The 12,936-nt window shown below is 43.8% G+C and overlaps 1 protein-coding gene across 2 annotated transcripts in view; it reads right to left on the bottom strand.

Annotated features, from left to right (window-relative positions):
• The window catches only part of ST8SIA6 (ST8 alpha-N-acetyl-neuraminide alpha-2,8-sialyltransferase 6), a 40,842-nt gene extending 28,838 nt beyond the window's left edge, over positions 1-12,004 (bottom strand). The window contains exons 1-3 of one of the 2 annotated variants that reach the window (XM_035318377.1): positions 11,751-12,004; positions 11,463-11,558; positions 1,225-1,323 (exon numbers count right to left, since the gene is read on the bottom strand). In XM_035318377.1, coding sequence (XP_035174268.1) covers positions 1,225-1,323; positions 11,463-11,558; positions 11,751-11,977 — 422 coding nt within the window. In that variant the 5' untranslated portion in view covers positions 11,978-12,004. The remainder of the gene's footprint in view (positions 1-1,224; positions 1,324-11,462; positions 11,559-11,750) is intronic. The other variant, XM_035318376.1, reaches the window with a different exon arrangement.
• Positions 12,005-12,936: the final 932 nt, after the last annotated feature.

Genomic DNA, 12,936 nt, shown 5'->3' with positions numbered 1-12,936 from the left:
GGAGCCAATATAATGACTGCTTCTGCTTCTCTTGGCATTGAACAGGCACTTCAGCTATATTCTTTGCCCTCTGTTTGCCCACATCTGTTTCAGCTCTCACTAGCAGTGGAATGGTAGCATAGTACCATAGTACCACCTTTCAAGAGTAAAACTTCAATGATAGTGTCGCTGATGAGATGGAACAGTGGTGGGAGAAGAGGTTATAGAGGAGAAAAAAGAAAAGAACTGGAATAGTAAAGGCAAAATGCTGGTAATATGGGGACTTAAAAATGGGTGGAAGACCTTAAAATGCAACGATAAATTGAAGAGGGGGCAGAAAGCACAGGAGAATATTTAAAATTATGATTCAATGGTTCTTTTTTTTTATCTTAAGGAAAATTTTGACTTCCCCAGTCCTTTGAATAGGGAAAAGCACATAATTATTTTTAGCAAAGTTTTTGTTTCTCATTCCATTCCATTTCTCTTCACAAATGAAGAAAAAAAAAAAAGCTTCCAATTTTAAAGACATCATAGCACATAATTAATTTTTAGCTAGCACTTGGTCCTATTAGAATGCTCTTCTTACTTTCAATGTTTTATTTATTGCTGTATCCTTATTGGCACCATGTTACACGTCAAAAGTAATGGGCTGCTTCTCCCACCTCCACTTTAGCAAGTGGGAAGGAATTTGAGCAGGGCTGATAGCAAGGATTTTTTTCCATGTCAGAGAAAGGTAGAACAGCAAGTGGAAACCAGAAATGGAATTTTGTTTGTTTTGATGTACCTAAAATTGAATAATTAGTTTCCTGTGCACTAGTTATTATGATAATGAGAGCAATTAATTAAGAAGTTTTTATACTAGTACATTTCTGTACTTAATCTAGTGAATATGCTGAAAAGAACTATTAACTAAGGTTGCTCATAGCGGGAGTGTTCACCAATCAGGAAGAAGACATTCAAGAATGAAATTATTCCTCACAGATTCTGGTCTACCTTTTTGTAAATATCTTGTAAAAAATGAGAATGAGAAATCTTGTTGACTTACAATGTGAATTAAAAAGAAAATCCAACCTAGAATAAATATAACATGTCAAAGAAAAAATGCAAGCAAACATTGGTTGAACAATTTCAGTTTCCTGTTGTGCTGTTCCACATTAATATCATCAAGAATTATGCAAGAGAGGAGGACAATCTTTTAGCCTTTTATTTAAAACAAACAAAGCAGAAAGCACAGCAAACACCTACCTTTTCTTTTTGATTGATGATGATAAAATATTGTCCTGAATCGCCTTACACTTTGAGACCTGTTCAAACTGGTAAATTCCATTTTTATTAGCAGTTGTTCTGTTAAAAAAAGTGGGGTGGGAGAAAAAGCAACATACTTTAAAAGAAAGAACATATTCTGACAGACCCGTTGCATTTACTTTGCTGTGACAATAAGATTAATAACTGTTAATTTAGCTTAAAACATTACCAAAGCAATCTTATTCACCTCTATTGTGAGGTTCTTGTATAAAAGGAGAGTTTACTGCTAGTGACTTTAACATATTAGATACCTTAAAGAAACTCTATTTCATAGTCTGAATTATGTTTTCTGCTTTACACTGTAATCAGAAAAATGTAATTAAAAAATAAATGAAACAGGAAGCCTCTTGAACATTATGAGATATTTAAAATATTCGTCATTAAAATATTCCCGCAGATGTGATTTCCTAAAGCTGTTGATGAAATGCAATTTCAGAGCCAACATAATACGTATAGGAAACACCACAGGTGAAATGGATCATTCTGCTTGGACATTAACTTATTGACTCAAGCTTAATACTTCCTTCCGTGTTTATTCTTTATTTACACAGTGAGAATAAATATTTGTAAAAGGAACCAATGCAAGTGCCAGACAGTGATCTTTAACTCCTCTTGCCTTATTTTCACCAAAATCTTGTGTGGTCCTCTTGCTTTGGCAGTCCTGCCAGACTGAGCTGTAAATTAGTAAATGCCTGAAATAACACGGTCTTATTTCATTCACCTCAGTTCACCATGTACCTGGGTTTCATCTCATGCAATCACTCTCCTCCTTCATCAACCTTCTGCTGTCTGTATTATCCCTTATCACGATGTTCATGATGTTCCTTCCTCCATCATTTTTATTTTCCCCGTCCCTCACCATCTTTCCACCTGCCTCATTCCTCTTGGTTTCCTTCCACTGACTCACTACTTACAGAGCACTTGGACACTGCAGCCTATTTATCCAAACCAAAATTAGAAATACGGGAGACACAGATGTTGTGTCACTCATTCCTGGCTGGGATTTGCAGCAGTGAACAGACCCCACACCATTCCTAGAAGCACAAGGGTCTTCCTGCTTCGTATACATCACAGTCTGCTTCTGCATCATCATTCTTTTACTAACAAGGATCAAAACTATTTTGGCTTCACCTGGTGAAACACTCAGACCAGAGCTGGTTGTCCTATACCATGTCCAGGTAGTTTCTGAAGATCTCCAAGCAGGGAAACTCCACAACTCTCTGGGCAACTGGTGTCAGTGGTTTGTCACCCACACAGCACAGGAGTGCTTCCTGATGCTAAGAGAGAACCTCCTGTGAAAGAGCCTGCCTCCACCTTCTGTACACCCTCCTTACAGATACCTGTACACATTGAGATCTCTCTGAGCCTTCCCTTCTTAAACATAATTATTAAACAAAGGCCGACAGTGTGCTCAGGTGGCCAAGAAGGCCACAACAGCATCCTGGCTTGTACCAGGAGTAGTGCAGCCAGCAGGAGCAGGGAGGTGATCGTCCCCCTGTACTCAGCTCTGGTGAAGCCACACCTCGAGTGCTGTGTTCAGCTTTGGGCCCCTCACTACAATAAGGACATGGAGGCCCTGGAGCATGTCCAGAGAAGGGCTACAAAGCTGGTGAAGGGCCTGGAACACAAGCCCTGTGAGGAGCAGCTGAGGGAGCTGAGGTTGTTTCGTCTGCAGAAACGGAGGCTCGGGGAGACCTTACTGCTCTCTGCAACTGCCTGAAAGGAAGCTGTGGGGAGCTGGGGGTCGGCCTCTTCTCACAGGTAACTAGAGATAGGACACAAGGGAATGGCCTTGCACCAAAGGGAGGTTCAGGCTGGAAATGAGGAGACATTTCTTCTCAGAAAGAGCAGTCAGGCGCTGGGTCGGGTTGCCCAGGGAGGTGGTGGAGTCACCGTCCCAGGGGGTGTTCAAGGAATTTTGGACGTGGTGCTTAGGGGCATGGTTTAGCGGGTGACATTGGTGGTAGGGGATGGTTGGACCAGATGATTCTGAAGGTCTTTTCCAACCTTAATGATTCTATGAAATGAGAAGTTGTCTGACTGAAGAAGAACAGAATAAATGCTTGTTTATTTTGCTACTAAACTGACTGGCATTTTCATAGCTACAGCACTGAAGGAATAAAGCACCTTTTTCTCCCTCTTCCCATTGCCCATAAATGGGGAGAAATTCACCCAGGCAGTAGGCTGCAAAGGAGAGAGATCAGCTCTCCCCCTTTAATTCCACCATCAGGAGGTTCTTCCCAGTACATGCCCAGTGCCCCCAGAGAAGCGTGCCCCTTGTTGCGGGCAATGGTAAGACAACACAATGTAAACCTCTGTCCTTTCTGTTCTGCAGTGACTTTAATATGTAGTAACAGCTGGCACTACCCGCTGAGAGCTCCACGGCTGAATTTGCACACAGCTTTTTATCTAATTCTTTTTCAACAAGTGACATGCAAGGGTGAGGGCAGAAGGCTCTCAAAGCACGCAGTTCAGAGGGTCAAGCACACAACTCTACAGATCATACATGGTAAGTGACAGCAAATATTCTGCTTACAATGTTTGGGTATACAGGTTTATTGCAGCTTGGTCTGAGTGGTTCTGTGTACACAGAAGAACCAGGTGGGCTGCCCCTTCCTTTCGCAGAAGAAGCCAATGCCTGTTCCCAAGCAACTTTAGTTAGCACCAATTCATATTTCCTCTCCCTTGCTTCTTTTAACTCAGTATGCTGAAAACGATCCTTCTAAAGCTGCAGCTTCAAGAAAGAGAAATGGCTACAGGCAAAGCTTAGCTGTATAAACAATACCTAAAAAAAAAAGAACTGTTGTTATCATAAACCACGCGCATATTACTGCTGCCAATTGTCTCTAATTACAGCCGAAAATCAAGATACTAGACCCTGCCTTGAGAAGTGGCCCTAGCCCTTCTGAGCCACAGCTGGCCAGAGGAGATCACCTTCACCATGAAGCCTGCCAGGAAGACCACGTCAGGAGCTGGCTTGCAGGTTTGATCAGGTCGCTGCTAGGTGCATTTGCAGGCATCGCTGGAGAACTAACATCCTTTCACAAGCAGGATTCAACCGTGCCCAGAGAAGGGCCTTACAGCTTCCTGCTATTTTATGTCCTGAGGTCAGTGGAGGCAATGAATGACATTCTCTCAACCAAATAAAAGCTTTATTCAACAGACTTTTAGCATTTTAGAATTCATAGCACTAAGATCAACTGAAGCGAGTTGCCTTGTGTTTTTTATATACAATGTTTTTTATGCACACATTTACAAGACTTGAAAAAAATCAAGAAGGAAGGATTCAGATAAAAAAGAATGAGCAAATAAATTGCTGTTCCATTTTGTCATTAAACCCTGACAATCACTTCTATAGCCATCAGTGGAGGGAAAAGGAATAAAGAATATTTCCTTCCCTTTCCATGACCCATATAAAGACTGGTAAAAATGGCACAGCTGTGGGGAAAACCAAACATAGCTTTTAATCCACACTCTTTATCCATACAATGCAGACACAAGACAGATCACCAAAATATTTCTGCTGTTTCTTTTTTTCCATACAAATTTTACTAAATGCAAAAAGACACACAAATAAACCAACTTCTTTGCAAGACATGCAAAACAATTACTTATTCCAGTAAAGGTTAAACTTTTGAGTTCCTCTTTCACCATTAGAGTGGCCTCTGCTTCACATGAGCAGAAGATTTTTGCATTCAAATAAAAAGGGGTGTGCAAGGGGCATTCCGGACTTCTACTGCATTATTCATCGCAGAGCTGTGCAGACATCGGACTCAGATTAGATTTCTGATCACTTAGGACAGTCATGCTAGGCAATATTTATCACTGAATGAATTTATATGGGTAGCGGATGACAGTCTTTGTTCAGTGCTTGGAACTGCACGAAAACTTTTTCAATGAGATCAGATAACGTATCTAAGAACGCAGACACCAGGCTACATGCAACTGACTTCACAAACTCTTAAGCTAGATGAGAACTTGAAGAGGAAACCATGCCAACCATTCTGTTGGCTCAGACACGTAAAACAGATGAAAGGTCCATTTCTGATAAAATTCCCTTAAAGTTTTAGATGTTCTCAAAGCCAATCTTAGTCGCCCAAATCTGATTTTTTTTTTTTTTTTTAAATTGTGTATGAACAGCTTGAGGGCTAAATCCTTCCTATGGTAATTCTAGAAACTCAGAAAGTACACCATCTGTACTTTAATAAAGCCACAGTACATTAAGATCATGTACCATATTTATCAGTATGTTGTTATTCTATATGTTTCTCACAGGAAGACAGAATACAACATTTCCTCAAACTGTAAGAGCCTTTAAGGCAGGGATTGCACCCACTTCCATGCAGTACTACAGACTTCCCATGGGGTCTAGGTCCTGAGAGAGTCAATGGACACAAATAAAATGTAAATTCTAAAAAAAAAAAATCAGTGGGAAATTAATTGACCACGGCAAATACATTGTAAGTCTGTATGTCCAGCTCAATAAGTACATCTTCCCTCAGGAGGATGATGATAACAAATGAAAGGTCATGAGGAATAGGGAGAAAAAAAGAGTGTCATCCTGTTTGTAATTATGTTCCAGCATCTGGGCTGGAGAGGCAGGTTGCTCCAGAATACCCTTTTACATTGAGAAACAATATAGGAAATGCATGGCCCCCTTTTGTTGTACCTATAGCATTCAGTCCTGGGACTATAACAGGCCTTAGTGCAGAAGTCACCAGACAGACAGGAACCTGTCCATTCCATTCTGTTAGCGTGAAATTCTAGGGAAGCGGTGGTATGGCAATGGAAAGAAAAGGGAAGCCCCTTAAAAAACAAACAGACACGATCCCCCTAAAAATGATGAAAGTAGGGAAGTGGAATGGATATAAGACTGATAAAAAAGGATGGATGGCAGGGAAAAAATATATGGAAAAAAAATGGAAATATAGTGGTGACCTATACCATAACAAAGAGATATGCTCAGTGCTGAAAGACCAGTCCTCCAGAATTCCCACAAAAACAGCTGGAAACTATTAAAGAATTTGGGATGAGATCTTTGAAAGATCTTGGGACTCGACTGCCTCGCAGCACCAAAAGAAACAATAACTTCACTCCTAATTTCCAAAGGAGTTAAGTCCACACTGAACATCAGAGAAAAATCCCACTCATTGGCTTCATTTACTCGCTGCCCAGCAAAACTAATTGTTGCATTTTTTCTGTCTTCCTGTTCTTGTCTCCCTGATGCAGCACAAAACCTGTGAACTCTGTTCTGGCTGAGCATCTCCAGCTAGGCAGGCTAAATTCTGCATGCAAAACTATACATTCACATTCTTCTGGCACTATACAGATCGTGGATACCTTCTAGCTTAATCTCTCCCTTGAAGTGATTCAGTTATATTTGAATCCCATACTCTACTAATTGAATACTAGTTGTTAAAAACCTGTAATCCTTACTTCCCTGGGAAGTGTGCTCTTCATAGCTGTCTTTGACACCACTTCAAAATGAATCGGATGAGAAGAATATAGCGATGTTTTTAAGGTCCACAACACCTTGATTAATAAGGCAATACACAATTTAAATGCTTGGTGAAATGGACTATGAAAATGGCTTTATCAAGCCATTTTTGTAAGGAATAAGAATTTGTCTTGTAACATTAATCACAGTAACTGTGAAAGAGACTGATCCTACTATCCTTGTTCAAGTTCCCATGGAGCTTTTGCTTATCTAAGGAATGCTAAATCAGGTCTTTAAGGCAAGCTGCATTTTGAAATTCTTTGGTAGACCTTCCAGTGCATTCACAAGCATTACACATGACATCAGATACTTTTTATTTTTAAATCCATTAACCGCACGGCATACAACATGGAAAGCAATATTCAGAGTCTCACGGTGGGTAAAGTGAAAAAATAAGATACTACTTACATTAAAATGATGTTACAATCGTACATGATAGACAGAATGACAGAGCAGTTTCACTTGGACCAAGTAAACAGAAAGGGGAACAGAAAGAGGCTGGGAAACCTTTCACCACTGTCAGAACGTAAATGTGTCCAGGCAGCAGCTTTCAGCTGAACACCTATTCATTTACACAGAACTAATACATGAGGCATGCCTTAGAAATGTGCTTTTAAAATATGTCTGCCTGCATCACTTGGGAACGAAGGGAAAGAATACTAGAACAGCAGTAAAATTAGTGAAGTGGTCACCAATGCTGACTAATCTAAACTGTAGCAAACTATTTGTGCAATATACTAAGCTACTATTTATAATCTTGGTAATAGCCCATCTCTTCTTCCCTTTCTGTCTGCCAGGATGCAATATTTTGACAGGAGACTGAATGTACAGGTCTCTGTAGCATAGTTAATTAAGTATAGTTGTTTATTCCCTAGGCCTGCATAAAGATCTGCTGCTGAGGGAGGAATTGGGGAAAGGAGAACTATGAAACCCTGTATCAATACTAACTTGTTTACTCTTAGCTCCTCAATCACTTCCTCCCACTGTTCAATTACCCCAACAGCCTCTACGCTGTGCTTGCCTTCAACCTGCAAAGACAGAGAGTAAATTAGGAAAATAGTAAGAGAGTGCCCTAAAATAGGCAACGCACACAGAATAAAAGAACAGCGGTGGTCAGTTCTTCAGGGTGCTGCTGCCTTGTTAGTGCTCGTATGTAAAATGTACATACACAGCGCTTGAAAAGGCTATTTTCACCTTCCTGGTAGGAGCTGGGATTATTTATCTGCTCTATATTCCACAGTGCAAAAGGAGCTGGAATTTTTGCTCAGGCTTAACGTAGCACACTCATGGCAGCTTCACGACAAGGGAAAGACTACCTCGATCCTCTCAATATAGACATCCTCCCGTGATGACCTCTGGCACAAACACATATGCTGGCACAAACACAAGCAGGGAGGGAGAACCAACAGTCTAAAGGTGGGACAAGTGCAGGATTACTTTTTTGGTTGCACTGCCGGCTTATGCAAGTTTAAGCTGTACCTGCAGTTACAGCTTAAAACATAAGGGGATGGTATGAGGCACAAACATGAGGATTTGCCAGAGAACAATCACATTGCAGTATAAATGATACCAATTACAAGAAAAAAAAAAATGGGGAACTACTAGAGAAGACTTGCTAACAATGGTTGTGTTTTCACTAAGAAACCCTTCTAACAGATAGAGGCTGTGAAATAAACCCAAGACACAAACTGGAAATCACACTGCAGAGGCAGTCACATCATTTGAGATTTCTAACATTTAACAAGGAAAATCGGTATGAAATGTCTTGTAAGAGACAAAACTACATCTTCAAGGTTACCAAGATCTTCAGAGAGCTTCAGGTGCCCAGTCACTGTCTAATTAAACACTGCTGCACATAGTAGCTGCCTAGATGTCTGAGACAGTCTGAACCAATCTCCTGCTTTCCATCCTTTCATCTTTCAGTTTCATCCTTTTAAAAGAATTACTCAAAGTGAAAGAGCAGATTAGCTTCCATTATTGCAAGGCAACAGAATAATAGGGTCTTAGAGATTCTTCAAGAGATGTTTGATTACAAATATGCATCCAACAGCAAAGGAAATCACGATAAGACCAAAGGTTAGCTGGCGAATCTAAAGATCACCTAGGCTACTAATTCTGAGCAGAGTTCAAAACGGAAAGTGGCCTTTTTTCTTTTTTTTTTTTTCTTCCCACTGAAGTTGGTGACAACAATATTAGCTTGCCAGAGGAACGTGTCAAACTGATGAGAGATCAGAGTCTAACCTAACACCTGTGCACACCCTCTTACTCTTACACAGGGAAGGACATTGCTGTCAGCAGCACAGCACGGCTATTCAAACCTTCAAGGTACTTTAGGAAGTCTGCACCAAAAGATTGTTCCTACTTTTATACATCAACATACTAAATGTGCCTCATCCGATCCAAAAATCCACTAAACCCTACACAAACTTTTTCAGCTGTGGACTCTTCTGCCCTTTTGCCATACTCATGGATATTGCAACAAAATCCCACCGAAAACTGGAGTCTAATTCCTACTGCCCACATCATCCATCTCCATCACTGAGAGATTGGTCCGAATCTCCTGAACAAGTCCAGATGCTCTCTGGATCACATCTCTCCAGCCTGGCCCTCAGCCAGGCCCCGTCCAGCTGCTCTCTGGATGAAATCCCTACAGCATGGCTCCCTGCCCACTCCAGCTGCTCTCTGGATTAAGTCGCAGCTCCTGGTCGGTCCCACAGCTCACTCTTTCCTTCCTCAGATGCCAAACGTGCCACAAACTCCTGTATGGACAGCCTACTGAGCACAGTCACTCAGGTGAGTAAGAACATCCTCTTTTGGACTCGGCCAGCAAGTCATCCCTCCACTCTTTGGCTACTGGAGCTAGAGTGAAGTAAAGTTTTTTGGAAGCATAATTCACTTGTTGTACTTTTGCAGTCATTTAGTCACTAAAAGATACAATTTCAGTTTGAGGAAAACTGGCTCCACTTTGGTGTCAGAATCCTTCAAGCAGTTTAATGAAAAACATGTATTTAAAATCTCACGCTCGCTTGCCTTGTTACAGAGATTAACAACTGACCCATGCACACGGTGAATTTTCAACCCTCTTTGGTATGTGTTGCTTCCACCTTCTTTGCTCCAGTTGTGTGTGTACTAATAGCAGATGGGAAGCGGCTAGATTCTGCTCTCTGAAGTGCTCTCTGCCAGCATTTCTAGTCAATTTGACTCCATGGTTTAGCACACAGAGCTGAGTGGCAGGAGACTGCAGCTCAGAAGCAAGCAGGGAAAGGCAGAGTATGAGAAGATGGTTGCAGGGGGGAACCACAGACATAACACAAAACAGAGTGAAAATGAGAACGGAGTGACAGCTACAAAAAAAAAAGCAAAAAAAAAAAAAAGCAGAACAAGCAGAACAGAGCATGTACTGCAAAGCCAATAAATTGGAAGTAGTGGAAAAGAAGGAAAAAAAATCAGAAAGGGAAAAATGAACAAGGAAAGAGAAGCAGGCAAAGAACATAACAGCAGTTAGAAGTCTGCAAATGCTCCTGTTCTTTCGTTTCACCCTGATTTTGAACGACGTTACAAACTTAAGGAAGTTCAAAATGTTGAGGTGTGGAGCCCAAGGGTCTCTCACTGGAAACGTGTAACAGACCTACAGTTGGGTATGTTAAAATGGTTATTAAGACTACTGTCACTTGCAATCACTTAAGGAGAGCATTTGCTGTTTCAACCTCAAATTTCAGTTAGAATAGATGAAATGTTGGCTGTCAGATTGCCTGCAGTGTCACCATTGACTTCAGTATAGCCAGGACATCGCAGCTTCAGTTAAAGACCCAGTTCCCACATTCTTTCTGTGTGTTTTTTTGTTGTTGTTTTTTGTTCCCCCCTCCCCCCTCCCCCCCCCCCCCATTGGAACTGTGATGCTAATGTGGCCATATACTGTAAAAGACAATATTTGCAAAAATATTTGCAAACTACTTCTTACACAGCAGCATCTCACGTGTGGATTGCACCATCCCCTTCTGCGCTATTAGTTTTCCCACAGTGCGCAAAGACTCGAGAACAAAACCACTGGTGTTACTGCTGATACCTGCACGTCAGACACAACTTGTCTCACGGCTGATTTAACCAGTTATTTTCTTAGCAAACTTCCAGGGTAAATTAGCAGGCTGTAAAGCAAAGATTTTAAGTTGATGCAAAAGACCAAGGCATGGGATCAGACTAAAGGACTCCTGAGAAGATGCTCCACGAAATGGGAACGGCTTTGCACATCTGGCTTTCAGCCCGTTTAGGATTTTAGAGGAGAAATGTGTATTTTTAACGGGATACACGTTACAAACGCAGTCACAGCACTACCCAGCTCCAGCTCCACCTTCGTGGAAACGCGGATGAAGATACCTGGAAGGTGTCTGTCAGGACTTTTTGCACCGGCTGCTAACCAAGCTGCCGTACGTAACATTTCACTGGGCTCAAAAGCAGTGTCCGAGTGACAGCTGTCACTACGAGGCCCTACCAGGGGGCCATATACCACAGTCAAAGTGAATCTGCACGTTCTCGGCCCCATAAACTCACCCCGATTAGGATGCTAAGATGCCCACCCCCGACAAAAAGGCTGAACGAGTCGGAGCAAGGGCAGACTAGTGCTCCTGTAGACCTTCACAAACGCAACCACCTCCGCCGGCAGCAGCCGCCGGGCAGTCCGTACCTGTTCCCGGTGCGAGGAAGGGGCGGCGGGGGGGCTCTGAGGGCTCGCACCACTTTCGGCGTGCCGGGCGCTCCTTCTGCCTCCTCCTCCCAGCCCCTGACGGGAAAACAAAGTTGACAAAACCGGTGCCGAGCCCCCACCGGCCGTGAGCCGCGCCGCTCCCTGCCCCACGAAGCTCCGGGGCCGCCGAGCCGAGCCCGCGGAAGGCGCCGGGGCCGGGGCCGGGGCCGGGGGTCTCGCTCCGTCCCGCTCCTTCTCCCCCGGCCGCCCCCGGGCCCCCCGCCCTACCTGGCGCGGAGCGGCCGCTCGCCGCCCAGGCGCAGGAGGCAGGCGGCCAGCAGCAGGCTGCCCAGCGCCGTGGCCAAGGCGATGACAGCCCGCATGGTGCGCTCGGCGACGGCTCCCGCCGCAGCTGCGGCCGCCCCATAGTATTTAAGGCGGGCGGCGGGCAGGGGGAGGCGGCCATGGCAGTACAGGGGCGCTGCGCCCCGCCCCTCGCCCTGCGCCGCCGCCATCAGCCCCCCTCCTGCCTCAGCGCTGTGCCGCCGCCCTCCCGCCCAACTTTCCCCTCAGGAGGCCGCCGTGTGGGGCTGCAGCCCTATGGGGGCTGCCTCCTCGGCTTCACCGCTGTGGGGCGAGGGGGCTCCCGTGTGGGGAGCGGGTCCTCCACCGCGGCGGTGGCAGGGAGAGGGTCCTGGAGGGGAGAAGTACGCTCAGGTCGCCGCGCTGTAGTGTCTGTATCTTACTGTAGTTACAACACTCAGCCTGCTTTTCTTACATAAAACGTGTTGTCATTGCTCTCGGTGAATAAATCTGTGGTAAAGCTTGCAGTTTCTGGTGTTTTTTTTTTTTGTTTGTTTTTTAATTCTGTCGTTAGTGGTGTTTGCGCGGAGCCAAGCACTGCTATGAGAAATCAAGTCAAATGACAAGGCACCCTTTATTAAGAGAATGGATAATAGAGATGCTACCTCTTAAAACAGCCAGTCAGTCAGAGCGAGCAGAATGACAACTCTTATTTGCAGATTTTTCTTAATCCTTCCTGTTCTCTGTATGTGTTACCATCTGAGCTTCCCTTCTTGCTCTGCTGTAAATCAGTGGCTCAGAAGTCTCAAAAATGAGAGCCCTGTTGTAGTTACATAAATGAAATAACGAGGGACTCAGTAATGTGACTGGTAAGTGGTTAGATATTGCAATAAGCCGCAGCATGCCTATGGTCCATCAAAGGAACTGCACAGCACCAGCTGTGAGGCTCTACACCAGGAAATATCTCATTATTTGTTCCAGGGCACTTGGTAAGGCACCAGAGAGCAGCGCCGTGGGTGCTGGCAGCAGCTGTGGGCTGGTGTGGCGAGGGGCAGCAGGTATTGCCTGGGCTCACCGAGCACCTCAGAGGCTGCTCAGCCTCCCTCCTGGCTGTGAAGTACTTACTCATAACACAGAAACAGAAGTCAGCATTAAGGCTTCTGAAGTCCTG

Source organism: Oxyura jamaicensis, chromosome 2 (assembly GCF_011077185.1).
Source record: "Oxyura jamaicensis isolate SHBP4307 breed ruddy duck chromosome 2, BPBGC_Ojam_1.0, whole genome shotgun sequence".
Taxonomy (NCBI): domain Eukaryota; kingdom Metazoa; phylum Chordata; class Aves; order Anseriformes; family Anatidae; genus Oxyura; species Oxyura jamaicensis.
This window is presented reverse-complemented; position numbering and strand designations above follow the sequence as displayed.